Source organism: Bombus vancouverensis, chromosome 7, assembly GCF_051014615.1.
Source record: "Bombus vancouverensis nearcticus chromosome 7, iyBomVanc1_principal, whole genome shotgun sequence".
In the NCBI taxonomy this organism is placed as follows: domain Eukaryota; kingdom Metazoa; phylum Arthropoda; class Insecta; order Hymenoptera; family Apidae; genus Bombus; species Bombus vancouverensis.
In genome coordinates this window covers 13,651,535-13,678,284 of record NC_134917.1, presented here as the reverse complement: position 1 = coordinate 13,678,284, position 26,750 = coordinate 13,651,535, and the positions used below count along the sequence as shown (strand labels likewise).

The 26,750-nt window shown below is 52.6% G+C and overlaps 1 protein-coding gene across 5 annotated transcripts in view; it reads left to right on the top strand.

The window, feature by feature from the left end:
- The window catches only part of LOC117153536 (protein Wnt-6), a 54,287-nt gene extending 27,903 nt beyond the window's left edge, over window positions 1-26,384 (top strand). The window contains exons 1-7 of one of the 5 annotated variants that reach the window (XM_076620091.1): window positions 2,236-4,354; window positions 6,127-6,269; window positions 7,941-8,192; window positions 15,694-15,914; window positions 25,059-25,178; window positions 25,252-25,451; window positions 25,533-26,384. In XM_076620091.1, coding sequence (XP_076476206.1) covers window positions 6,265-6,269; window positions 7,941-8,192; window positions 15,694-15,914; window positions 25,059-25,178; window positions 25,252-25,451; window positions 25,533-25,994 — 1,260 coding nt within the window. In that variant the 5' untranslated portion in view covers window positions 2,236-4,354; window positions 6,127-6,264 and the 3' untranslated portion in view covers window positions 25,995-26,384. The other 4 variants (XM_076620092.1, XM_076620090.1, XM_033327681.2 and 1 more) reach the window with 4 other exon arrangements.
- The last annotated feature ends 366 nt before the right edge of the window (window positions 26,385-26,750 follow it).

Genomic DNA, 26,750 nt, shown 5'->3' with positions numbered 1-26,750 from the left:
GCCTTATTTCAAGACCGTACCGAATCAGGCACGACAATCGCTCTAATATCCACACGAATGCCATGCCTGAGGCCCCCGTGGTCCAACAGGTCCCCTCTACTTCCCTCCTCTGCTCTCCCTTTATACCCTCTATCAACAGCCAAGCCATCTTTACCCACGAGTAAGAGATCTCCCTTGTCTTCCTCCTTTTCTTCTGCCTCCTCTTCCTTCACCTCCTCCTCCTTTCCTTCTTTCTTCTTCTCGCGTTCTTTTTTCATTAACCACACGGTGTCGCCGTACTCGCCCCGGCATTTAATCGTTGCATCTTTCGCGTTTCTCGCAACGCGCCTTGTTCAGCGCAAGCAGGCGCGCGCGAACGCCTCTCGTTGCGTCACGATTTAGTCTCCGTTTCGAAGACGAGTCTATTAACGCTTAATGTATTCCAGAGGGTACGTACACACAGGCGCATTCCTCACGGATCGGATTCCAACTTCCGAGATCGAAGCTGGAAAGCTCTTTTATCCGTTCCGATGAAAGGGACTCGTGCATCGTGGCGCGGCTGATAAACGGATTAAGAACTTTAGATCTAATTGGCCCTCGGGCCGATTGTAAAGGAAACCCTCGCCAGTCTTATTGCCAGCCATCAGATTAGGATTCGTTCGTATATACCCTTCGAAGCTTATCTCTGTTTTAACGTTGCTTCCAAACCTGTCGTGAAACCTGCTTCTATTTACTCGCGTATCCCTTGGGTTTCAATCGTTTTACGGTCCTCTAATCGCCACTTCCGCATACTTGGTCGGCGTTTGGACCCGACGATGGATCGTTATCATTTACGTTATCGCCGTCGTTTCCTTTCCACCGAAAACTCGAAACGTTCGATTTTTCATCGACCGCCTGAGTGTTTCTTTTTTACCTCTCTCTCTCTCTTTGCCTTCCTCCTTTCGATCCTCTGGTTCGTCTCGACGAAAGTATTCGGTCGGTACGAGGAGCAGCTTGGAGAGAAATCCGCGGATAAGGCAAGGATATTCAGGCAGGACTGGTTGGGTGGAAGAAAGAAACGAGGATGGTGGCGCGGTACCACGGTATAATAACAGAGCACCCCAGCTCCGACTAGCTGATGACTTCATTGAACTGGTCTCGCTTGGCCCTCGGGCCCAGGACCTCCCTGAAACTGCCTGAAATTATAACGCCGGCCTGCGGCCAGGTCCGCTTTTGATGCGCTCGAGACACGTTTCGAACATTTAGTGGATCTCGAGGCTGCTGCTCTCAGAAGGACGCGATACTCCGTTTCTAGTTCTCTGGTTCATCCAGTTCCGTTCCTTTCTCTTTCCTCGTTTATTTTTCTTGTGGATGCGTGCTTCCGCGTGCTGTTCATCGCCGGCCGAGACTCGTTCTTAACGCAATAAATCGGACAGGCATTCGAGAGATACAACGCAACGGATCGCAGGGAACACGAGCGTTTCATAAGGAACGTTCGTTGTTAGGCCGTGGCCTATAAACTCGCGATTTACAAGCACGATCGCTTCCCTCTTTCGTCGATGTCTCGTGTCGAACCGACGACCTTCGCGTGGGTTCTCCACGCCGATTCCACGAAATACAATCGCCCCCTGGCCTTTGCTCGGCGCAACACGTTCAGTTTGCCTATCCGTCCGCGTGCCCCGCATCGGGACAACGTATCGCGCGGCCGTCAGATCCTTTCGATCCTAGAGTTAACATCGCTCGCGAGCTCATGGACGATCCGCCGTGCGAAAAATTGCGCGCGGATAGACGTCGTGATCGCGATCGATCGTGTACTATCGCGGACGTTGGTTGCGGGAACGAGAGGAAAGCTCGAGCAGATCGGAATCGAGGTACCGACGACGATACCGGGAAAAGAGAAACGAGCAGAGGTAAACCAGGGGACAAGTGGAGAACACGGGGCTCGCGGAGTCGTTTAACCTGCGCGGGTCAGCTGGATCGAGTTCCCTTCTCCGTCGCCGAATCCGGCCGTTCTCGATCGGAACGTATCGATTCTTCTATGGCTGCGGTCCGCGTGCACGACAGAGATCCTATGGGAAATAGAAAGTGGCCACGCGGCGTTCGCGGTTGCCCGTGCGTACGTTTAGCCTACGTGAAATTTACGAGCGGACTGCCTCGTAATTACCATTGTGGAAACTCGGGGGAACCAGGGGGTTGGAGGTGGGGAAAGGGGCGATGGGAGAGATGGCAGAGGGAGAGGAAAAGAAAGGATTAAGGAGAGAAGATCGAGGGGTGAGGAAGAACAGGGGGACGCGAAGGTATACGCGGCCGCGAAGAGAGGGACGACAAAAAGTGGGGGACTTAGAGAGACGAAAAGAGAGAGAGAGAGAGAGAGGAGGGAAGAGAGAAACTACTCGAGTATCTCGAGGCCAGTTCTATACGCGGGTCTGTAAGTGCCGTGTAATTGCTACGGCGCGTTTGCTCGGGCATCTGTTTACCCACTTCGATCGCAAAACGCCGAGCTGTAAACGCCCATTCGAGATCGTTCGAATCGGTTTCCATCTCGGCAACGGTGCGCTTATTACCTGTACGAACTGGCTGCCGATCGATATCTGTTTCGTATTAACGACGCAGCCCCGACGTGTTCTTTCGAAACCGTTCGACACGGTGGCCTTCGGTAATTAGGAATGAAACGCGAATCGAATAATTATTAGTTTCGATATCTCCTACCTCGAAGCTGTATAGGCGCGCGCGGACAGTTGCCCCGGACCTTTCGATAATGCTCCGATATCGGGAATTACGAGCTTCGAGCCCCGATACCGTTTGTCACGTACCCTCGCCATAATTATCGGCGTCTAATCGTTCCGACTGGGAATCGATTCGCGTAAAGCCGGTGGAATCTCACGTCCCGTATCCTTCCGCGGGATTTTCCCGTTGATTTATTCGAACCGCGGCTCGACGCGTCGCACGAAATCACCGAAAGGAGAACGGTTCGTCCCGGCGCCGATCGGCCAACGCGAAATTCTTCGAGGATACGTCGGAACGTGGATGACAGGGAGAGGCGCAATAAATTGGCGAAACGTCAGGAGGCAGAAAAACAGCCGGATCCAGCTCGTCTCGGTGTTTCTTTGTCGTGGGACCGATGCCGTGTCATCGGTCCCAACCGCGGCTTTCGGGTCCACTACTCGGTCACGAGGTCCCGCTTGACCGTCTGCGACGCGGCCTTGCGAGGTTTGCGACAAAAACTGTTTGCGGGTCCTCCCGTGCTCTTCCTTCCTTCTCTCCTTCTTCCCTTCATCTCGTCTTCTCTTCTTCTTCTTCTTCTTCTTCTTCTTCTTCTTCTTCTTCTCCTTCTTCTTCTCCTTCTTCTTGCGATTCGTTAGAATCGATTTCAAACTCGAGGATACTCGCTGGATTTCGAGACGTAGGAATGTCTTCCTTTCTTTTTTTTTTTTTATTTTCTTTTTTTCTATTTGCACGCAATCGCGAGGCTTATACTCTCGATCGTCGACACGAACGTATCGAGGATGGACGAGAAAAGAATCGAACGCATCGAGAGAGCAGCGTGTACGGCTCTATCAAAGCGAGTTCGTCACGCGCGTAGGTTACCGCGGCGGTCCTTTTTTCTCTCGATTCGTTCTCGTCATAATAGAAGAATCTGTTCGTGGCTGCGCGCTATGGCCCGCCTCTATCGTTTCGAGCGGCACCGGTGGCCGCCACCGGCACGCTGCTGCCCATCCAGGTTCGAGCAGGTTCTCAGGAATTCACGACTCATGCGACGACCGGGTGTCCAAGTGAAACGTATAATGGCATTTAACGAAGAGGAATCGTGGTAGCAGGGGCAGTGAGCTTGCTCCAAATTGTTAGGTCAGGCTAATGTCGAAACGACGTCCGAGGACGGGACTCGGTATTGTTCCGACACCCTTCTCCGTGCTGATGGCTCGTGGGAACACGCCTGTTTTTTTCCTTCTCCATTATCCCGTGGAACACCCTCGCCCGATATTTTTCTCCTTTTTCGAAAATACTCTTCCTTCTCTTTTTCCGTCTTTTTTTTTTTTTTTTTGTTTCGTTGGTCCCGCTCGGACGTTATCGTCGAAGAACAATTTACAAGGAACGCGCGAGGACCCTCTCCGCGAGGTAATCGCTAGCAAGATCGATTACGATAAAGTCGGTCGAATCGACGTCTTCTTACGACGACGCGTCGGCGCAAATTAACGTTTAAACGCAGGCGCGGGTCAGAGGATGGAAAAGGGAGGCGAAAAAGTCGAAAAAGGAGAAAAAGGCGAAAAAGGAAAGGACGGACGACGATGAACGAAGACGAAGGTGGGCTAAGAGAAGCTCCACTCGTCTCTGAAAACTGGTCTGGTAGAGACGCGGTCTTAGGAGCAAAGAAGAGTCGGAGGAGCGGCATTCCCCGGTAATTAGTCTCACCCATAAATTACTAGCTATTCCGTGTCTGTGTTGGTCACAACTCGGTAATGTTCTCCTCTTCCCTCCTCTTCTCCGGCCTTTCCATTTCTACCGTCTCTCTTTCCCACCCGTCTTTATTCCTGTCCTTTATATTCTTCCTTCAACCCGATATTATTTGATACCTCGTCTGCGAGATAAACGACCGACGATCGTTGATTTATCCAGGAACTTGGCGAAAATTTCATCACGATTCTGTGCCTACAACGGCGACGACAGGAACGTGACAGCGTAGAGTTAAGCAATAGTCGATAGAGAGACGGATCTAGGTGCCAGGAGGTCTCGCAGACGGTCTATGGGAATGAAACGGACTCATCTTTGCCGTAGGTCGAACGCGAGCCTGATCCGAGAGGATCTCTCTGGCCGCCGAAGGGGCACAGGACCCCGCTGCTAAATGAGCTGTAATACGGACCCCCGCTGACCCCGCGCTCGCTCTTTCTCTTTCTCCTGCTCTACCTCGCCAGTTCCTACTCTTCCGTCGTAATCTCTTCCTTTCCTCTTCTATCGAATCGTTCGTTCTTTCACTCGTACCGCTCCGTCTGCCTGCTCTCCCCCCGATGCCGTTCAAAACTACTCGTTCCTCGGGTAGAATTCGGTGGTCATGATACAACAACGCCAAACGATTCCTCTTACCGGCACACTTACCACGATGTTTTTACTTTCTCTACTCCTTTTACCGTTTTTCTGCCTTTCGTTTTTCTATTGTCGCTGTTATCGCCCGTTCTTCCTCGTTGGCCCGTCGTTCGACGCGCTCGTTTTCTCGTTAAAATCGGGGATGACGAACGTCTCTACGGTTTCCATAATTACAGTTACCTATGCGCGTGCGACACTTGGGTTTATGTCATGGAGAACGGCTTTCCTTCGACCGAGTACGAAACGGTTCTCATTGCTTCTGCGAACTAACGGAGAATGGTCGTGACATCGAGACCGATCGCTCGCGCATTCGCTCGGTCAACGAAGTAGTTGACCCGTCGCTGGAGATACGCAGAGAGCGATCCATCAATTGGGTCAACCGTTCTCCGCGCTCCGCTACTAGTGGATGGAGAAAGGAAAGAGAGCAAGGGGAGGAACGAAAGTACGGCTAGTATCTAAGATACAGGAGTTCTATCGATGCCACGCGAAAGCGACAGTTTCGACGTTACTCGAAGTTTTTCCAATGAAATATTCGCTCAAGCTACTCGGGGAAATATGAAGTTTTCCGTCGGTAGAATGTCCCCGTGTAACAGATCTCTGGCGCGGGCCAGCGGCTTGAGACTAGTCAACGATTGCTACTCTTGACGTAACTCCTGAAAAATCTGCACGCGATTCAAAGACGCCGAAACAGAATCGGGATCGATAAATGTCCGAAACGAGACGATAAAACGAGTCGCACGGCGACAGCTTAAGCCTTCGATAGCTCTGTTCGATGCGTCTTCGTTGTGTACCACCGAGACATGACCGACGAGAGAGGAGAGACCAGCGTGCAACAAGAGGAAAGAAGATAGCCACTGGCAGAGCTCTAAAGGAAAGAAAAGGACGTGGCGCTGAAAGTGGAAGTATACGATTAAGCGGAGACCGACCGAGAACAAGCTGGTGCCGGGCTGTTTCGAACGATCCGTTGATCGGATTTTTTCCCAAACTTGGAGAAACGAAAACCGCGAAAATTCTATTGTAATCGATGTCCACCTTTGAGTAAACCAACTAATCCAACGATATTCCTTTGTGTCTCTGTCTTTGTTGTAGATCAGTCCGCGAAGGAGGAGACAGCTGAACGATGAGAATGGATTTCGGGAGGATTTGCTCGGCCGTGCGGATCGTGCTGCTCGTTACGAGGATCGTGCAACGAGGAGGAAGCTTTACGTAGAAAGCTGGAACGCGAGCATGGGGTAAGCTCGGAGTCTTTGTTCTTGATTATATCTTCGCGAAATCGTATCGGGAACGTTCGAAATGGAAGGGTCAAAAGGCAGCGTTGTGCTTGGAAGTTGGTCCTCCCTCCGTGGATGCCGAAGCGGCAGGTTGCGAAGCACAGAGGAGCCGAGAGGTTCGTAGGAGAGTTAAAAGAGGAAAAGAGGGGCTCGGTTGCGTCTCGTTGCCGCCGAGCGGCGCTCACCTGCCTAGTCCGCAACAGTCTCGTACGGTTCGCTCCGACCAGGAGCTTCGTCTCCGATCACGGACGAACGATTCTCTTCTCCTCTCCCCTACCATCGACCACTTTCCACCTCCGCACGATCGTGCTGCACCACGTGAGCTTTTCGACCTTCTTCCTACCCTCCGGTACCCTCTTCCCCGACTCCCTCGCTTCCCCCTCCGCTTTTCCCACTGTCCTCCGATCTAATCTTTTCCTATCGAGCATACGCGGTACTCGCATTGTTTCGAAAATACAAAATTCGTTGGGTTTTCTCGTTTGCGCGATCTCTCTCAGAGGGATGTCCCCTCGGTGGCGCATTCGCGATCACGAAACTATCGACGAGGATACCGCGGCGATGGTGACGTCGACGTTGGTGGTGTAGTGAAGGTGGTAATGGTGGTGTCTCGAGGCAAGCTGAAAGAGAAAACGGTGGTGGAGGAGAAAAGGAAGCGGTAGAAGAAGCAAAACTAAAAGAAGAAGAAGACGAAGAGAAAGAAGCAGATGAAGGTGAATGGTGGGGCTGTCTTCTCTACTCCTTAGTACAATTCTGGTGGGGGTAAGGCAACACTCAAAGTTCGTGGTGACGTAGTTCTGGCAGGAACGCGACGCGTTTTTGTCCCCGCCGGAAGGAAATAGCACCTTCCTAGATTCTGATCGCGTCTCGTCTTTGGTGTTTTCGTCGAGTCGAAGAAAGAGGGAAAAGAGGTTCGAAGAGGAGCGGATCTTGAGCAAAGGGAAGCGAACGAGAGGAAAAGGATCGGAAAAGATAGGAGAAGGAGGAGGAGGAGGAGGAGGAGGAGTAGGAGTAGCGGCGGGATCGAGAGGAAGTAAACGAAAGAAAAGCAAGAAACAGAGTGACGGGAAGGGGTGGGGGATATCTAGTTCAACAGACCGGAAGCGAAGGATTTGCTCTTCCGGGAATTTCTCCATCGTGATAAGGACCATTTGCGATTCCAAAAGATTACGTTCGGCGAGTCAAAGCAAACGGGAAAATTTGATTGTTTTTTCATGGTTTCCCAGTGGCCCGGAAAGATATCATGAGGATTTCGCGTGGTCAATATTTGTATCCGTTCGAGTGTTTCAAAGAGGCTCTTTCGCTTTGATCGTTATACTCGAAGCTGGAGAAGAAAGAAGCGGACGAACGGACGGAGGAGGAAGAGGAAGAAGAGGGCTGTAACGACGCCGAAGAAGAAGAAGAAGAAGAAAACGATCGTGCTTCGGTGAAGTGTTGGCAGAAGCGAAGACCAGATACGAGAAAGTAGTCGAGAGTGGACGGTCGAGGAGATCGGGTGCTCGATAAAGAATTTCTCCTTCGAGATCGAGGAAAAGGATCGTCGAGTATTTTTCAAAGGAGCACGCGTGACCCGACCTGTTACGAGCTACCGATACGTCACGCGTAAAGTCGATCAATTTTTCGCCGGTTTCGTAGGTCAGGAACCTGGTGGCGCTACGCCGTGCCAGACACGATCGATTTCCATACCGGCGCGATTTCGATTTTCCTTCGTCTTTCTCGAGTCGAGAACGTCGTCCCTCTTCCGGTATCCAGCAGACTACGGGCGGCAGACGAGGGAAGAAATCGGCAATTGTCGAAGTTACACCGAGGGGCGGAGGGGATGGAGATGCGCCTCGTTCTCGTGGCGATCTGCCTCCTTCTCGTTACCCCCATCGCCGGCTCTTTCTGGTACGTACTCGTTTCATTAACCGATTCTTCCTCCGTTTTTCCTCTTAACGCAGAAACCTAACGATTAACGGAAACACGCTATCCTTCGTATATTGTAAGTGTCATTTTTCGTCTCGAGCGGACTCATGGTCGTGCGTCTTCAGCAATTATACCCTAGCGAGGGGCAACGGAGAAAAAGAGAGAGGGAGAGAGAGAGAGAGAGAGATGGCCGTCATTGTAATCAAAAGCGTTGCACTTTTATGTCGGTAATTATGTGAAAAATAGTTGTTCTTCAAGAGCGGTTAACGTCAGTACTTTCCAAACGTGACGAACTAACGAGTGCTCCAGTTCCGAAGTACGTCATCTGGGTTATCAATTACGCGGCACGTTACGCGCTCGCGGAATGATTAATGATGCCATAAATCCACCTTTGGTAGTTACTTGCGCTCTGGTAAGTAAGACCTGTCCCGAGATTTACGGTTTCATTTCGATTCGCTTAAATTGCTCGTTACCGTTACCGGGAAATCTCGACTTCCTCGAGGCACGACTCGCGGACTGACAGTCGTGCGCAGATTTGTCCGTCTCGTAACTCGAAATCCACTGGAGACGCACTGCGCGTCCTCGTAGACCGAGCGGGAAGGGATCGTCGTGAAACGTCGCGAATTCGCAACTGGCGCGTGACGCGATCTCCGTAACCACGTTACGTACGTACTTGCGAGGTATCGCGAACAACAGTAAATTATTCGGTAGCTCGAGTGCACGATGTTTACTCGAGTTTATTATGTAAATGTTTGTACGATGATAGACCGTTATCGCCGCTGCACCATCGCGAGGTACCAGCATCCAGAGACAAGTCGTCTAGCGAACCGTTCCTCGCGTCTTCGCCTAAGCTCGCGTTACGTACGACGCGACGCGTGACTCGGACCTCCCGGGTTTCTCGACTTTCCGGGTCGCGACATCGTCTCTCCACCGGCTGAGAACTTTCTCGAATTTATCCTTTTCACCGAGCGGCAATTCTTCGATAAGCGGTTCGACGGATTAGGCTTGTTCGCGTTAAAATTCGAAAGCGTAGTTTCCCGTGAAGGTGGCGAAAGGTGGTGGTCTCTCCTAAGGTCGAGTAAATATTTGTCAACGATTTAAAGGGGATTTCTGCGCGCAGTCTCGACACTGTACCGTCGCACCTTGCTCTCTTACCTGTCCGCGACGTCTACACGACGGAGTGTTTGATAAATACATTAGAAGGTTCATGGTTTGTTTCGACGACAGGTATTTAACAGGTATTTAAGTAGGTCCGAGGAATGTCTTTGCGGAGTCAGAGGTTTCCAACGTTCTCTTTTTTCCTGGTCGCGTCGCCGCGCCGTTGGCATTTCGCGTTGCACGAGTCAAGCTCGCGAGGAAGTTTGTCGATCTACGCGTTTCGTTCTGCCGTTCCTGCGAATCGAGGCCCGATTACTCGATCGGAACCGGATTCTCGTTCCCGATCGAGATTCCCCGATTTTGTCGCGAGGAATACTATCCTCGGTTCGTTCCCCTGGTCTCTGCCGTGGTTCTCCAGCACTCTCCCTCTCTGTTTCTCGGTGCGTTTCACGGTAGCGCGGAGACACGCGGCGGAGCTGGACCCGGACCCGCAGGATCCAACCGTGGTGGACAAAGACGACCGAGTAGAAGAGTAAAGAGGTAAAGAAACGAGCGAGGATGGACAATGGTCTCGCTCGAAGCGTCACCCGTAAATCTCGGTGAGCGCGTATAATTTGTAAGTCGGCAGCAGCCCCGTTTCGCCTGCTCCCCTCTCGCCTCCTTCTTTGCCGCGTCCTGCGCGCGATCCCTCTTCGTCTCTGGCCAGACCGCGCGACCCGTCTCGAAGTAGAAAAATCGAGAGCATCCGAGAAGAAGAACCGTGCGTGCCGTAGATTCGGACGCATTCTTCCGCGTCCCGTTCTCGTCCGCGCTCGTGCTCGCGCTCCGTTCTCGTTCCGGAGCGTTCTCGAAACGAATTGCCGGTATCGCGCTCAGCGTTCAGCACTGTTGCGTTTAATTGGTCCACGTACCGTTAACCCGGTTCGCTCGTTAATTTTCTAGCCGGCGCGGCGTGATACACGCGGTGATCGCTAATTGATCGTCGCAACCTAAAGCAAACGGAACGATTCGGTGCCGGTGCGTAATCGGCTTTAATTGTTTCTCCGGGACTCGTGCGTCTCGCGACTCTACTTTCTTTGCTCGACGTGGAAGTTGCGTTGCAGAGCGGACGAGTACAGACGGAGAAGTCGTTGGTGGAAATTGGTGATCGACGCCGGTATCGTAACGAGCACTTGCCGATAATACGATAGCGTTCGGTCGGGTCGCAAAGTTGGCCAATGAGCCGCGGTGGGCAGTCCGCAGCTACCTTCTCGCTGGTTGGACAACCCGATACTCCCACCCGATGCACTCTATCTTACCTGGCCTCTCTCTTTCTTCCCCGCGCTGGTATAATCATAATCATAAGAGCACGCGGATCGTGTGACGCGAGGTCACCCGTTCCGCTTTTATCGGTCTATGGGCAAGCGATTCGCGAGAAATGTTCCCGCCTGCTCGATCTTGCACAAGCCCCGGCAACCTGCCGAATTGCGTTACCGATTCCATCGCCTCCTTCCTTTTTGCTGTGCGCTGCAACTACGCGGCTGTGCTGTAAACCGCGGTTCGGAGTGGATGTTTGCTCCCGATACCGGCCGTATTTCGGTCAGCCTTCGCTCGTAATGCTTATTTTCGTCGCGAACGCTCCTCCGAGTTTCGCCGAGGATTAGTACCCTCTTGCGCCGGTTTGTCTATTTGCGGCCGTAAAAGCTCAACCTTTCGTTTGAGAAGGGATGCACGCGGTGCCAACGTAAACACGGAAAATTCGTTCTCTTTTCGCCGCGGCACTTTGGTCTCTCTTCCGTTTACAATTATACGCGATATCTTCGCCGCGAGACCGCGTTTCGATAGCGTTCCAATTGAGAGGAGAGATCACTGGATACTTGGGTGCAACCGTATATCGTTTGTTCAGTTTCGATTTACGGTACGTCGGCGAAACGATAAATTTAGTTCTCAACTTCCTCGACCGCGACACCTCGATCCCCCAACATGTAGGACAGAAATAATTTTGTCCGACCCTGATTTATCTCCTAACGTACAACATTACCGAGATTCTCCGCGGGCCTGCAAAATTTGCGCGCAAAACGAATGCCGCGCTGTTTGTCCGGTCTGGTAGTAGACTGGTTCGGCTATCAATTCCAGTCTTTCTGCATAGATACGAACAAATTTTGCGTCTCGTTCTATCGCCGTTGATCGCAAACGCGTTTTCAAATTGTTACCGCACAGCTGACAATAGCCGTAATTACGGAATCCAACGTTTGGTCGATGCGCAATTACGCCACTGTCCGACGGTTTACGACGTCGATTCTCGTAAACCCGCCGAGGAAGCGCGAATCATTTTCTTCTGGCGGGCATCAACGGCGATCTTCGCGCGTCCTTTTCCTCCGCGGTCCTGGAATTAATTACGGTACGCGTTCATATTACAGTCGCGCGAACGTGTCTCTTCCTTTTCGCTCTCGAGAGCGCGCGGAGACGCAAAATCGCTCGAATCGTCGAAGATTTATTCGATCGTGGCGACACAAGGCATTTCGCTTAGCTCGGCTAATGGCGAACGCGCGTTCAGACGACGTAACGAGCGATTAGTTTAAAGCACTGCTCCACGGACGTTACGTCGCAGACGATAAAAGTTATAGGGACAAGCCGGTCGAGGTAATTAACGTGTAGGCACGCGTGTCCCGTACAAGCAAAAGCACGGAATCGATTTTCGTGGAATGTTAGGACGGGGGCGTAGCAGCGTTTCCCGACGCTAGACGTTCCGGCAGAAGAATTTGAAATTGTTTCGATGGCGTGTGCACGACGTAGCCGCTATGTATGGAATTTTAAGACCCCCGCGTTATCCAGGCTTACTCTAATTTTATTAGCTTCTGCCGATTCGATCGGTTTTCATTAAGCCGCGTGCTTCGAATAATTCGTTAAGCGCGAGTACGCCATTGCTCGAGTCTACGATTATAGAGACGCGGAAATAGAGGCGTTGCAATCTCCGCGGTTTCCTCTCTCCTCTTTGGCCGATCGAGAGACAGAGAGTCGCGCCACGAATTCCACGAGGTTCTTGAGAAACGATGCTCGAAACGCAACCTAGACTCGGTTGCGCGCTAACCCTTGCCACCAATTTGTTCGGGCATTCTTCGGATCAGTTAAATCGACCTCTCTACGTATGCCTATTCGTTTCCTCCGGATATTCCTTTTCTTCCGCGTTCTTTCTGCCGCGACTATACTTCTATTTTTAGTTGCCCGCGATCGATGCAACGAAAATCGACTGGAAATCGGAGCGTGGAACGATCCAGTCCGCGGCATCCACTTACGGTCTATCCGGGAGGACGGAGCGGCCGTGGTCTCTTTGCTCGGTCTTGTCCCCTTCGTATTCCGTAGTTACATCGCGTCGTGCCCCGTGCCTCCCCCAGCGTCGTCGAGCAACAAGAGGATGATTTAGATTAAGTGCGCGTATTTAGTCGACACGAGCCGTGCGTTGTGACTTTCTACTTCCGCTTGGCGTGCTTTTCATTTATTTTTCTTCTGCTTCTGCTTGCCTCGTCCCTTGGTGTATCACCGTGTCTCTGTCGTGTCCCTGAACGGACAGATTCCTCCGGTGGTTGCGCGATGGGAAAACAAACGAACGAAAAGGAAGAAGCAATGGATCTCGCGGTCGATCGGATTACCCTACTCTCGATGTCCTTGGAGGCGAGGTTCCCAACTTCCGTCGTGTTTTCTTCCTATCCTCGAGGGTCTCGTTCGGACGGTGAGAGATATTCGAAGAATTCACCGGTGGACCCAGCGACCGTTCTTCTTCTGCTGGTTCTCCTCCTCCTGCTCCGTCGTTCCGTTCCTTCTTCTTCTCGAACTCCTTTCGGCAGCCGGAGGACGGGTCCGTTCTCTTTTTCTGGTACTCTCTATCGAGAGTGGTTCTCTCCCTTTCCGACTCTCTCGATTCGGCCGCGTACAAACACCGACGAGTCGAGAGTGAGGCCAGAGCAACGTTGCTCTCTCGTCACTGTCTATCCGAGCAGACAGCGTGGAGCTGCCTTCGAGCAAAGTGAGTGCGTCTAATGAGGCAATAAATAAGTCGACCGCCCTAACCGGCCTCTCCACGCTTTTCGTTCGCGACGACGTGTCCATCCTCCGGTTCTTTTCTTGCCTCCGCGTACACGAGGACAACCCCTTCTTCGTTTTAGTCCGGATCCCTAACCCTTTCTACCTCGATTCCCTCCGTTCGCGACAGATTCTTCCTTATCTTTGCTCTCTCTCTCTCTCTCTCTCTCTCTACTCTTTTTTTCACCGTGTCACCTCGAATATCGCCCTCTCGCAACTCGTCCTCTGTTCGAGCAACCAGTCAGCAAAAATAAGTTACGCGGAAATGCCCGCCGCTCGGTTCTTGACCACGCCAATTCCTCTAAGCTGACCGCGAGCACACGCGATATTAATAGCCGGCACCTCGAAACGAACCGATACGCGATCGTCAAACGACGCGATGTGTTTGCATTAATAACGTCGTAACGTTATTCGCGCAACAGGGAAGAGATGTATCGACAGACCACGATCCCGACGTTTATTTAACTTGGGAGGTTAGCTGCGCAGTCGTTAACGAACCAGCGCAAATATTCTTTGGCCGCGATCCTTTGAACTGTAAATGTCAGGACAGTGTCACGCAGCGGGGTTCCGTCTCTCTCCTCTCTCCTCCACCTGGCCGCGACGAGTCGCGACATCGCACGTCGCGGAAAATTTTCAAACCCGGGACCAATATGTTTTTCCTCCGTGGAAACGCCGAGAGCTACGAGGAAAATTGCGCGTTTGTCGAACATCGATGAGGAGTGTTTGCGATGCTCTTCGACGATGCCTGTGCGTTCGTTTCGAAGCAAGAAATATGTAATTCGAGTGGAGGCGTTGGTTATTTTTAGAGACACGCGTAAGACTTGGTTCCTCGTTTGTCAGCACAGCGATAAGACGTTTGACGAACACGCGTCATCGCGTCATAACTTTCGTTTTCTTGGAAAATCGGTCGTTTATATCTATGCCGGCCGCCTATTATCCGACGCGCGGACCAACGAATCGCGCGAGAATTTGTCGCGTTGCTCGCGGCTCGCGATTGTCGGGAACTAGCGCGCGCGAAACGATTCCCGGAAAAGCTGTTAACTCGCGTTCTTCTTGATAAGGACACGACGCAAACAGGGCTATGGGATTTATTGGGAAATCGGCCATGTTGGTGGAATATTCCTCGGTAGATCGTAGGAATGGTGCGCCTCGGTGGTCGGTTTTCCCTGGAGTATATCCGGTACCGGGCCGATGTCGCGAGGGGAAGGTGGCGAGCCTCGTTCCGTTATGGAGTATCGAGAACGAGCATCGAGTAAGAATATCGTGGAGGCGAATGAAGTTCTTGCGCGTTGTTCCCTGGCAGCGGGTCCGATCGTCCCGCGAGACGTAACATGCGCCATATTTTGCTCGAGAACCAGAGCAACGTTTAGCTTTTTTTCTCGGGGAACGCGGATCACGGATCGCAACCGGCTCTCTCTCGATATCCCTCCCCTCTCGAAGCGCGTTTCGATCTCTCCGGTTCGCGAGTTTCTCGAGAATTCTTGTCCGCGCAACCAACGTTCTTGTCCTTGCTGTTATAGTCGTCGTCCGAGGTTGGAATCCTCGCCCAAATGACGATGTCACCGGTGCACGACTGTCCGCCCGTATTACCTTGGAACTCCTTCTTTTTCTTCTGGTTCGTGCGGAACGAAAAGCAGGAGCATCCATGGCCGCGCACCAGCAACGTACACGGGCGCGAGCAACCGCCTTAACGGAATTATTGCCATTAAGGTCGTTGCATTCCCGAGAGGCCGTCGTGTACGCGCCCCGGCATCCTACCGACGCAGAACTAATGATCTTAATTAACGTTTCGTAACGAAGGTCGCTCGGACTGTTCTCTCCTCTCCTCTCCTCTCTTCTCCTTTCTACCCTTCGCTCCACTCTCGCGTCCGTTTCTCTTCGTTTCTCGTTCCTCTTTCCCTTTCCCCCTCTCTTCGGCGTCTTGTTTCCTCAATTTTTTATATCAAACTCTTTAGTCTTAGTCCGCCGTTCGTCGTCTCCCGTTCTTGCTCCTCTTCTTTCTGGTCCCGAAGGAGGGAAGTCGCGGTTCCCACTGTCTGCGATACTCCTCGGTTCGTTCTTCTTCTTGCTTTCGCTCGTTCGTCCTCTCCGTTTCTGGTTTCTTCTTTACTCGTGTCCCCGTAGACCGTGTCCCGTCGGTGGTAACTCGCCGCAATGAGCACGGAGATTTAATTATAGCAACCACTTCGATAAGTTTACCTTTCCGGCTCCATGTTCCTTCGTATCCTTGCAATGCGATCCGCTTGTCCTCGGAGGCAGACACGTACGATTCCGGCATCGAGAAACGAAAACTTTGCTTACCGATCGATCTTTCGTTTTTCCGCAGGACCGTTGGAAATCAGGTGGTGATGGATCCGATGCTCATCTGCAAGAAGACTAGGAGACTGAAGGGTAAAATGGCGGACATCTGTCGCAAGGAACCCTCCCTGTTGAAGGAAATTGCGAGAGGCGTCCAGGTCGGAACCAAAGAGTGCCAATATCAATTTCGAAATCGCAGGTGGAACTGCACCACCATGAGGAGGTCGCTGAGAAAAATTTTATTGCGCGGTAAGTAACCTTCGTTTGACGTCGATCCTCGTTCTCTGTATGCGAATTCGCGTGGAAGAAGGACGATACACGCGCTCCAGGCAGATTACACGCTTCCTTTCAGGCCCGCAGCTCCATTCGTTACGATTAAACGCCGCGCCGGTGACTAAACAACATCCCTTGAAGGAGAAGGTTGCTCCTTCAACGGTAACCGCTTCATTCGAGACGAATCCTGTCGATGCTCGATCTGGTATTACTCGAGTTATCGTCGAACACGCGCCATTACTTTCAAATTAACCTCGATGAGGCTATCACGAGCGAGGGAAAGCGGTCTGGACAAGCGGTTTTTGTCGGCGCGATTGCGTAACAGTCGGTTCCATTAATCACAGAAATTATTTGCGCGCTAGTCGCAGTTGTGTCACGGTAAACGTTCGTGTTGCTTCTCGAAATTCGTGACGACGTCAACGCTTCGTTCCCCGGCGATTCTTCTCCTCCGAATCGCGTACGAGACTTCCGCTTCGCACGAGCTTTTTCGTTCTCGTCTCTGTGGATTTCACGCCGAACGCTCAGCCTCGTGAAACTTCTGCTTACGTCGTACGCGCAGGTAAATGGAACCGCGTAGTTGGCAAAGGGAAAAACATCGTCCGGAATAGCGTGCTAGAATTCCGACAGGGTTTCGGTAACGATGAAGATACGGCGCGTAAACGGTTGCCGAGGTAAATGGAACAAATTGAACGTCGTCGAGGCAGGGACGGGCTCGTGTCCGAAGAAAAATTCTCACGTTGAGTTAGCGTGCGCATTCGAGAAGAGACGAGAGGAGAGCGAACCTGTCCGCGTGGCTCGCTTAGTTACCCGTCCGATGTATTAATTCCCGGTGATCGAGCACGACAACTAAATCGAAGACAGCGTGTCCAATAGGCCGAACTGCTCTCTAGGTTGCGCTATCAGATCGGTACCTTTTGGTAGCCTGACAGATTGACACTGTTCGTCGGATATTAGTGGCAATATGTTTCCTTAATTAAAGGCTTCATTGCCAGCGAGGCCGTCCTCGAGGACCATTCCAGATCCTCTGCCCGTTTCTCTCTCTCTCTCTCACTCTCTTCCCTCTTCTTAATCTCTCGTCCTTCTTCTCTTTCTCTCCTTTTCTCTTTGCTTCTCTACGATCGAAAGATTGCACGATCGATACGATCGATCTCGTGGTGGACTGGATGCGATTCGTCGATGGATCGAGCAACCCACGGATACGAATATCGGACGCGTAGATTCCAGACCGGAGGATCGATGATCGAATTATATCCGACACTGTCGGCGATGCCTGACAATCGGTGTTCGCTCCCTCCAAGATTCCCAGCAGATACGATATACCGTTTTATACTCGATTTGCTGCTCTCGGTTAGCTCGACGCGAAACCGACCGGCCAACGGGTTAATTAACTCTGCCGGACGATATTTGCTGCGCGCGATGTTCTTGCCACGAGATGGAATTCGCTAAATCGAGTTTCGATACCGCACACGGCGACGCGTCGAGTCACGTTAATATCGGAGAACTACCGCGGTCGACGAGGACGACGACGACGACGATCGAGGGAAGCAGCGAAAGGATCCACCGAAAAGGATCTAATTTGCGGTTCAGCTGGCACTTACGAGCTTGCCTCACCCCATAAAAACGATACCGCGTCGTAAACACGACAAAGTCCGATTACATTATGCTATGTCGAGGAACCGTAAACTCGCGGTGGCCGGCTATGCCGTAAACAATTAACGAGCTTTCATCGCAGCAGACTTTTTGCGCGAAATTCGTGTAATCGCCGTGCTTATTCGCTAAACATTGTAATTACCGGTGGCACACCCGTTGCTTGACACGGGTTTACAAGCCGGTCAGTAGCCGCTCCCGTTTTTCCCTTGGCGTTTTCGACCGAGTTCCGAACGCACCGTCACCGAAACGGGACGTCGTGTCCGATGGGAAAGGTCGAGCGACAGGTACATAAACCCTGGCTGCCGGGTGCATTATTGGACGATGCGGATCGATGACAGGGGCGACCATGTGTTAACCGGTCGTTTCGGGTGACAATCCTCGACGTCGTCATTTATCTGCGACCCCGGGCGAAGACAGCTCGCCCTGGGAAGTCTGCGGTGAGAAATATACGACTTTTCGGCCCACCCTCGACGCGTTCAGCCGTACAACGATGCTTTTAACGTTCGGGGGTGAAACGGTCGTATTCCTGTTCGCACGAATGCAGACATCCTTAAATCTTTGATTGCACGTTAAATACGTTCGGAATATTCGCGAGTTACGTTCACTTACGTGTTACGTCTTTCGTTTACCTCTTTTCTTCTTCTTAAAAAGATGTATCTCTCAAACGGAACTAGATTAGTCGAAAAACGACGGTGTCCATCGTTCGGCTGTTTTCGCTCGATCAACGCCGCATTCGGGGAAGGAAATCGTAATCGCGAGCTATGAAGGATCGTGATGGGAGGTCGAGATCGAGACTGGGTGAACAGGAGGCGTCGATAGCGGAGGAAAAAAAGAAGAGAGAAATTCGTGGGAGCGTATCGAATGGTCGGTTATCCGTGGATCCTGGAGACGAGGTGGATCGAAGCGAGGGAAAATTCCTAACGGGCGAGCGCATAGAGAAAAAGCGAGGAGGAAGGCACGCTACCGGCGGCGCCTATCTTAATTCTCGATTGACGTTTATTTATCTGGCGACGTTTAATTTTTATGGGCGCGATCTGGCCGATAGGTTAGCCTCGCAGGTAGCTCCTGCTGTGTGGTCCGAGTCCAGAAGAGATCCGAGGTTGGACTGGTAGAACATTCGTGGACGAGCAGCACCTCTTAATTGAGGGGTGCCGCGTGTCGCGATAAGAAGAACACGGGCGTCAAAAACCCGTGGAAAGAGCTACCAGGGGAAAGGAAAGGAGGAAGGAATTTATTGTGCTGCCACGACGCGTTCGTTCGGTATCCGAAGGGCAAGGATTCAGCGCGGCTACGGATCCCCGGATCCTCGTCTCGATACCGTGTGCCCCTGTCTCGACCAAATTAAGAGAGTGGTTTTCTTCGTTCACCCGGGATTCCGTAGCGTATTACTCGGCTACGAAGGAAACGGCTCTCTAAAAGCGGCCTCGTCGAATCAACAAATTGCTCTTTCTTCTCCTCGATCGAGAGGCGGAGTCGGGAGCAGGGACGATTTTATTCGACCGTCGAGATTTCAAAGCCCCTTCGAACACCGATTCCCATTCGAACCCTCGAATCGAAAATTCGAGGTATTTTCCCGCACGCGCGAACCATTCCCATTCGAATAAATGGCCGTATCGTGGATCCGCGTCGATATTCACAAAGTTGGACTATTGAAAAATTTCGCTGAAGGATCGCGAACGTTCTGTTGCTCCGCCGCTGTGCACCACACGATATATAATACATACACGGTCGCCCGTATATTCCATTGCCTCGGAAACATTCTTTTCGTCGATGTTCCTCGGCTCTAACGAGGATGCTCACCTTGGCGCGTTAATAAACTCGAGCCACGTCGCGCGATTATTCCGTCCGCTCGGTCCTTCTTTTCGCAACGTTTCGTCCACGATAATTACCGCATTCTATTTTAGTTCGGCAAGAATACGCAGATTTTTGTCGTCGTTGGCGAAGGTGAACTCGTGCTCGTCGATTCACCGACACGATAACGAGCAAACGATTACGCGGACAACCTGTTCGCAAATAAGCCGTCGAATATCTCGATCAACGTACGGACGCTCGAGTATCAACGATACGAAATAAAGAAGATGGTTTCCGCTTAATAAGACGGCTCGTCGACCAAGGTGGTCCCCAGGTGTGTCGCTGTTGCGTTTCTCGCGTCGTTCCACTGCGGCCTAAACACGCCGGAACGCGTCGAATCGTTTCGCGAACAACACGCCCGCGGTTCTAGCTCCTTTCTTCGAGAGAAGAGCGAAGACACGACGACGAGACAAGAAGGAACGGAACGAAACAGCACGGGACGATAATGAGCCAGCTAAAAGCGATTTAGCGCCATGGCGCTAAGTGTTTTGTCGCCTCGCGAACTCGGTGCTAACTAATGCGGTTCGCAGAGGACGCAGACCGCATCCCTCCTTTCGCGCCTCTCACCTTTACCGTTTCGGACATTCGTGAATCTACCAGCGTGTTTCGTTCGCGTACTTCTCCGTGCGTAGCCACTGCCGCACACGTCGTTCGTTTATTAACGTTAGCTTTTCTCGATTCTTTCGCCTCGTTCGTGTAGACACTTTCGCGCGAACGTTTCGAGGAAGCTGACATTTTTATTCGACAACGTCTGTATCGGCCTGTAGACAAAGTATCCCAACGGACGGTCGAATTTAGTCGTCGGTCCTTATTGTTCGGCGAATCGCGCGGAACGTAATTGACACGGTGGAGAGAAACGAGGGCCTGCGGTGGGTCGGAGCGAGGCCATTTTTACGATTTATCCATGACTTTGCAACGGCGAGGTGTGGTAGCTGCGTAGTCAGCAACCTCGCCACAGGAAACGACAATGCACGATTCATGAGCGCCAATTATGGGGGAAGCGTGTCTTCCAAGTGAAAAGGGAAAACTCAATTTTTCTCGCTCGCAGCGCGACCGAGTACACGTTGCAAGGAAGGGAAATTGCCCGTAACTAAAGCGACGCCTCTGGGTGTCTACTGACCACACCGGAACAGTACTCTTTTTCCTCCGTCATCGTCCATTCTTTTCTCCGTTGTTCGCCAGTTTGCCACCCGCATACCGATTACCTTACCGATTACCCGCTTACCTTTCTGTTCGAAATAGCGCAGATTCAGATAGACGCACGATCCAGCGTTATCCCGTAAGCGATGTCATCGGTTATTCGATAAGCCGTTGATCGCTCGAAACGGCAGAAGGAGTGTTTCGCTTCCGATGCGATCGATTCGTCAGATTAATAACGAATCGGTACTTTTCCAATGGACTGTACTCGAAAAAGCGGAGGAGACACGAGAAGACGCGAAGCCGGTATCTCCCACAAAGGTTTGACAATAGCAAACAGTTTAATGTCCCGTACGTTTATTGTATCTCGGCTACCGTGGCTTTAACTCGGATCGGTAGCCGGAGAAAGGGTGAAAGAAGGCGAAAGAGGGAGACGGGATATCGGGAAGGAAAAGGAGATCGGAACACTGGGACAGATCTGTTATTCTGTTAGACTTTGGCCGTTCGCCGGTGACATTTGAATGCTTGGTCGATTTTACGTTGGCGAAGGGAACGCCGGAGGAAGAAGAGCCGGGAGAGAAAACGAGAACTTTGAGTTCTCTCTGTCGAACCGTGTACTACAGGGCCGTCCCCATTCGGGACTTTCTCGAGCGGCTTCGCGATTCTGCCCGGCTCCTCGAAACACCAGCCGCTTTTCCACGCGAATTCCGCGACGTTGGAATCGTCGCACGGTCTAGATCCGCGCCTGTGTCGACCGTCTCGAGACGACCGAGAGAAGGAAAGGAAGAAAGAAAGAGAGGAAAGAAACGGAAGGGACGGATAGACGATTCGCCGTAATTACCGCGGTATCTGCGAGCCGAGAGGTTCCTTCGGCTGGCAAAGTACGAGTGCGCGGAACGACGGGTGTCGAGCGGGGAAAGAGCGAGACGGAAGAAGAGAGAAATTCCTGCGAGAGAAGAGAATCCAGCGGTGATACGGTGCGCGGCTCAAAAATTCCACGGAATCTCGGGAAAAGGCGAGTGGCCGTTGCCGCAATTGGTCATTGGGCGATTTTTGCTGGCATTCATGCGTCCGTTCTCGCTGTATTTATTGGAAAGGTTTCTCTCGTAGGATGCTGCTATACACGGGGGTTAACTAAACGCCGTAAGCCGTGCCTCTTTTCTCATTCGATATTCTTCTCTTTATTTACGAGCGCTTCCCGCGATTTATCTTCTCTCTCGTCTCTCCGTCTTCGTTCTCCTTTCGGTCGATCGGCGCGCGCACGCTACTCGTAATCGCAGGATCATCCGCAATTAGAGCGTACTCGATGAAACGCGGAGGTAACGCGATATCCGGTTTCGAGAGCGATTCGATTGAAAACAGCGGAGCCGATCGAGAGAGCAGATTTACATACCCGAGCCGAGCGATTTCGCGAGCGACAGACCGATCTATTGCGCAGGAATCGGCGCATCCACCGCGATAAATCGCGAACCAGCGAAACAAATCACTCGCCGAGTCCGATCGATGGTATCTGGTCGCGTCGATCGTCCGTGTCCGCGACATAATTCCTACAATGGCAGCGCACACGGTGCACCGTTGCAAATTACACACTTGCATAATCCATCGAACCGATTAATCGCCGCGCGACTCGCCAGAGACACGTATGACCGAGTACGCGATTCGCCTTACGGCCTCGACTTTCGTCGCGACCGCGACGGTTCCGTTAAATCATCCACCCTGATCTTTCGTTTCGATCGCTGGAACGAATCTTTCCTTAGAATCGGTGTACCTTCGATGCACACCTTTCCACCAGCGTCCTTCGACCACGTTGAACATTCGCGAAGACGTTTCACCGAGCGTCGTACGATCGACGCGTCGTCCGTTTAAGGCGAACACGTCGATTCGTCGGTCGGTTGCATTTCACGCTGACCCGTAGACAAGAGTTACGCGTGTCCCGTTAAGCGAGCCGTGTAGCAAAAAGGGGCAACGACGGCAGCCTCGGTTGCGTATAAATACCGCGCGATGAATCCTCGTCACCTTATATAATCGACGAGCAAACGGATTACGACCGATCGGAGACGATGACGAACGACACCCAGCAACGGAGTAACGAGATTCCACGAATACCACGCTCCTTTTCTCTGCGTTTTCTTTGACGTTCAACGAGGACTAACGACGTTCGAAAGCTCGATGGGACGGTGTTCTCGGTGGAGCGAAATGCTTCGCGAGTAAACGCGAAAATCAGAAGTGACGCAAGAGTAAGAGAAGGCCGCGACGAGTTGAAAGAGGAGGCGACTACGGACAGGAAGAGGGATGAAGTCGAAGAAAGAAGACGAAGACGACGACAAAGAAGAAGCAGAAGAAGAAGAAGAAGAAGAAGAAGAAGGCCACTCGCAATTAAACACGGCGTAAGTCTCGCTCCGAGGATAATGCCCCGGAATGCTGATAATTGGCTGAGCCGTCGGGGCGACCCGAGAAGATGGGCGCTCCGTGCACCTGGCAGCACTGCAAGATCATCGGCTCGCGATCCCTCGTGTCTAATTGATTCCAAGTGATTTATATTACCTGCCGCTCTTCTCCGCCTCGAACATTCCCGGCCCTCTGTGCCACGCTCTTTTACCTTTTCTTCGCCACGAACGTCGCTCGCTCCATCGTCCAACGTACATCGATGCGTCGACGTAGGTACCGATAACTCGTAGATCCTATGCGAATCATCGGCGATCGAGGGCGTCCGGAAGTGGAAGAAAGATTCGACGGTTGCATCGCGTCAAAGGATCGCGAGAAGAAAGAAGAAGGAAGGAGGAGGAGCAAGGAGAAGGGAGAATCGAAAGATCGCGATTGAGCGAACGACGCGAGCAACGGGTATGAGGCAAAAGGCAAGCAGCGGAGATGCGGAACACGGTCAGGGAATACAAGCTCGGAGGCAGGAACGAGCCAGGGCCTTTCGCTCTCGAACCTCGATATCAGATCGCTCGTATAAAACTATCGTATCGTTTAAATACGCACTGAAAGGTGAGGCGATGCATCGGAAGATACGCGGGCGGTGGCAGGCTGCCTCTCGGCTGCGTCTTCTCGTTCCGTCCGTCCGTCCGTCCGTTCGTTCGTCCGTCCGCGTGTCGATCCGCGCCGAAGATACCCGGCTGGAATCCATGGGAACCACGGAGAACCGAGCTTAACGCGTATAACCCCTTCCCAGACTGGCGCAGACCAGAGGCGAGCCACGCCGCCACCGTCTCTCCCTTTTCTTGCCCTCGCTACCCTGGTCGGCTCTCCGGTTCTCCTTCTGGCCAGCCCCGCAGCCCCGTTTCCTTCGCTGCGGCGCGCCGTTTCCTCTCTCGCGCGTTTCCTTCCCGATGTCGTCCGAGATTTCGAGGCTCGATCCACGCAGCCGCGCCGCGCGGCATTAGTATTCGCGACTGGTTTTCGCTTAAACGTTCGAAAAGGATAATTGCCTCGCGGCGCGGAAACGCTTCGAACGGCCGCTCGGCTTCGATTCGATCGCTGCTCCGGCTTCCACCGATTGCCGACAGATACGCGCTCTCGATACTTTGACGGAGGGCACCGATTCCGCTGCGCTGGCCGCGCAACAACTCGACGCACAGCTGCGAGTCCGATCGCGCGCCCGCGCCTCCAAAGGAATCGGTAATTGGACCCGCATTCCGCCTTCCGATTATAAGTTAATCCGCTAATGGGCCAACGCGGACTCGCGAGATTCTATCGCGGTTCCGCTCGCGCAAACTTTGATCGCGCGGGAAACCAGCGATCGGGTTGCCTGCGGGATCGTAGATTGGAAACGTCTAGAGGCGGGAGAGAAACGGAAGGAGTGGGAACACAGGGAGGCAGCGGGCTCGTGAACACGCGGAAATAAAGGAAGGGTATGGAGAGGATTTGCAAAACCCGGATGCTCGGACAGGTGAGAGACAATGGGTGACATGGAGCCGTTGGACGGAGGCGGTGGTAATCTGCCGTTTTGAAAAGGGGTGGAACCTCCGGCGTGCATTGTCCGCCTAATGATGGAGTGGAGACGTGACAGGTGAAACTGAATACACACGCCACCGAAATCCGACGACCTCGTTCTCTCCTGCTTGGCTCGCTCTTCTCGCGTCGCTGCCAGAATCCCTCGACGACCGTCTGTCTGTCCACTTGGAAACGTCGAGTCTGTCGCAACCAACTCCGTTGCTGCCGAAATCCTTCCGCTTGGAGGGCGCGCCCTTTCTTTCCTCCAGGATTCCGACGTCCGTACGGTTTTCAGACGCGAGACGAAGTCTATGCTCGTCGTTCCCCTCTATCGAACGTTAAATTCGTTTCCGTCCATTCAGCGAATACTCGATTAACGGACTTATCCTCCCTTTTGCAATTACCTCGTTCGTCGTAATCCGATTTCTTCCGTTCGGCAGTCTGTCTAATCTGGGAACGCGAGGCTCGGGAATCTCGAAGCTTTTCAGGGTCGTAAAGAACAAACGGCCGCTAATCGATTCTCGTAACTCGTGCCGATGTTCGCAGATACCAGGGAGACGGGTTTTGTGAACGCCATCACCGCGGCCGGAGTAACCTACGCGGTGACCAGAGCTTGCACCATGGGACACCTCGTCGAATGCTCCTGCGACAAGATGACGGCGAAAGGTAAGCAACGAGTTTAGATTTCTTGCTACGCAACCCTGAGACTCGGATCTCGCGAACATCGCGAATTGCGCAGGTAATCGGCTCGGTAAATTGACCCGTACCGCTGAAATGGAGAAGAGCCTGCCGACCGAGGGTGACTGGGAGTGGGGTGGATGCGGCGACAACGTAAAGTTTGGATTTAAGAAGTCACGGGACTTTATGGACGCCCCTTACCGCAAGCGCAGCGACATCAAAACGCTGGTGAAGCTGCACAACAACAACGCCGGTCGCCTGGTAGGCAACGCGCGCTTTCCCGTTCCCCGAACTTTCACGGTATATCGCGACTGCTTTGTTTTTCTCTCGTCTCTGCCGCAGGCCATCAGGGACTTTATGAGCACGGAATGCAAGTGCCACGGACTTTCGGGATCATGCACGGTTCGAACCTGTTGGCGGAAAATGCCTGCGTTCCGCGACGTTGGCAACAGGCTGAAAGAGTCGTTTGACGGTGCGGCGAAGGTGATACCGAGCAACGACGGCCACAGCTTCATCACCGAGGGGCCGACCATCAAGCCGCCGGACAGATTCGATCTGATATACAGCGAGGACTCGCCGGACTTCTGCAAGCCGAACAGAAAAACGGGCTCCCTGGGCACACAGGGACGACGATGCAACTCCACCAGTCAAGGGGTCGACGGATGCGAGCTGCTCTGCTGCGGTAGAGGCTACGACACCAGAGTCGTCAAGGAGAAGATCAGCTGCGAATGCAGGTTCCGCTGGTGCTGCGAGGTCACTTGCAACACCTGCCTGGTTAAGAAAACGGTCAACACTTGTCGCTAACGAGTCGCCTGTCCACCGTTAGAATAAACGTTTGTAATATACGCGACGCGCTGTCGAACAGTTTGGACGCGAGGGTCGAGTCGCGAACAATCAGTCGTAAATAAGTCGCGAGCTCGATCGTTCGCGTCCCATCGTTCGAAGCTTTCCAAGTATCTCCAGCTGTTCGTTTCGAGCGTTTCGCGCTTTGCTTGCTCGCGGCGCGCGAAACGATCGTCGCTTTACTCGCTTTCGTTCGACTTTTGTCGACACGCCGCCTTTCAACCTCTCCCATTCCCCCTTTTTGCCCCCTTGCGCTTGCGTTCTCCGCATTTACTGTACATAAGACTGAATGGACGAAAGTTTATACTGTGCAGCGTGAAATGCGAATAAAAACGTGTATCCCCGGCCGAATTTTCTTTCGTTACTTTCGAAACATGGCACCGCAATCGCGTCGATCGACGATCGACCGGCACATCGATCGCTGCCGCTCGTAGACGTCGCCGAGACATCGACTAGATCGAGCGACTAGAAGGCGAAGCTTTTCCTCCAAGGTAAGTCGAGTATTTCGCATTGCGTATAAAACCGAGAAAGAAAACGGGCTGCGGCGTAAAACGGTTGGAACGCGTGCTCGTGAAGAGCGGCGAATGCCGGGGGCCCCAGACCGAGAGGAAATCGACGAAACACGGAGACGTTAGGAGGCCTCGTATATTATCGCGTCGTGTAGAACATAGGCTTTTAGCTGTAATTCGACCTTGTACACGGGAGAGGTCGTGCAAG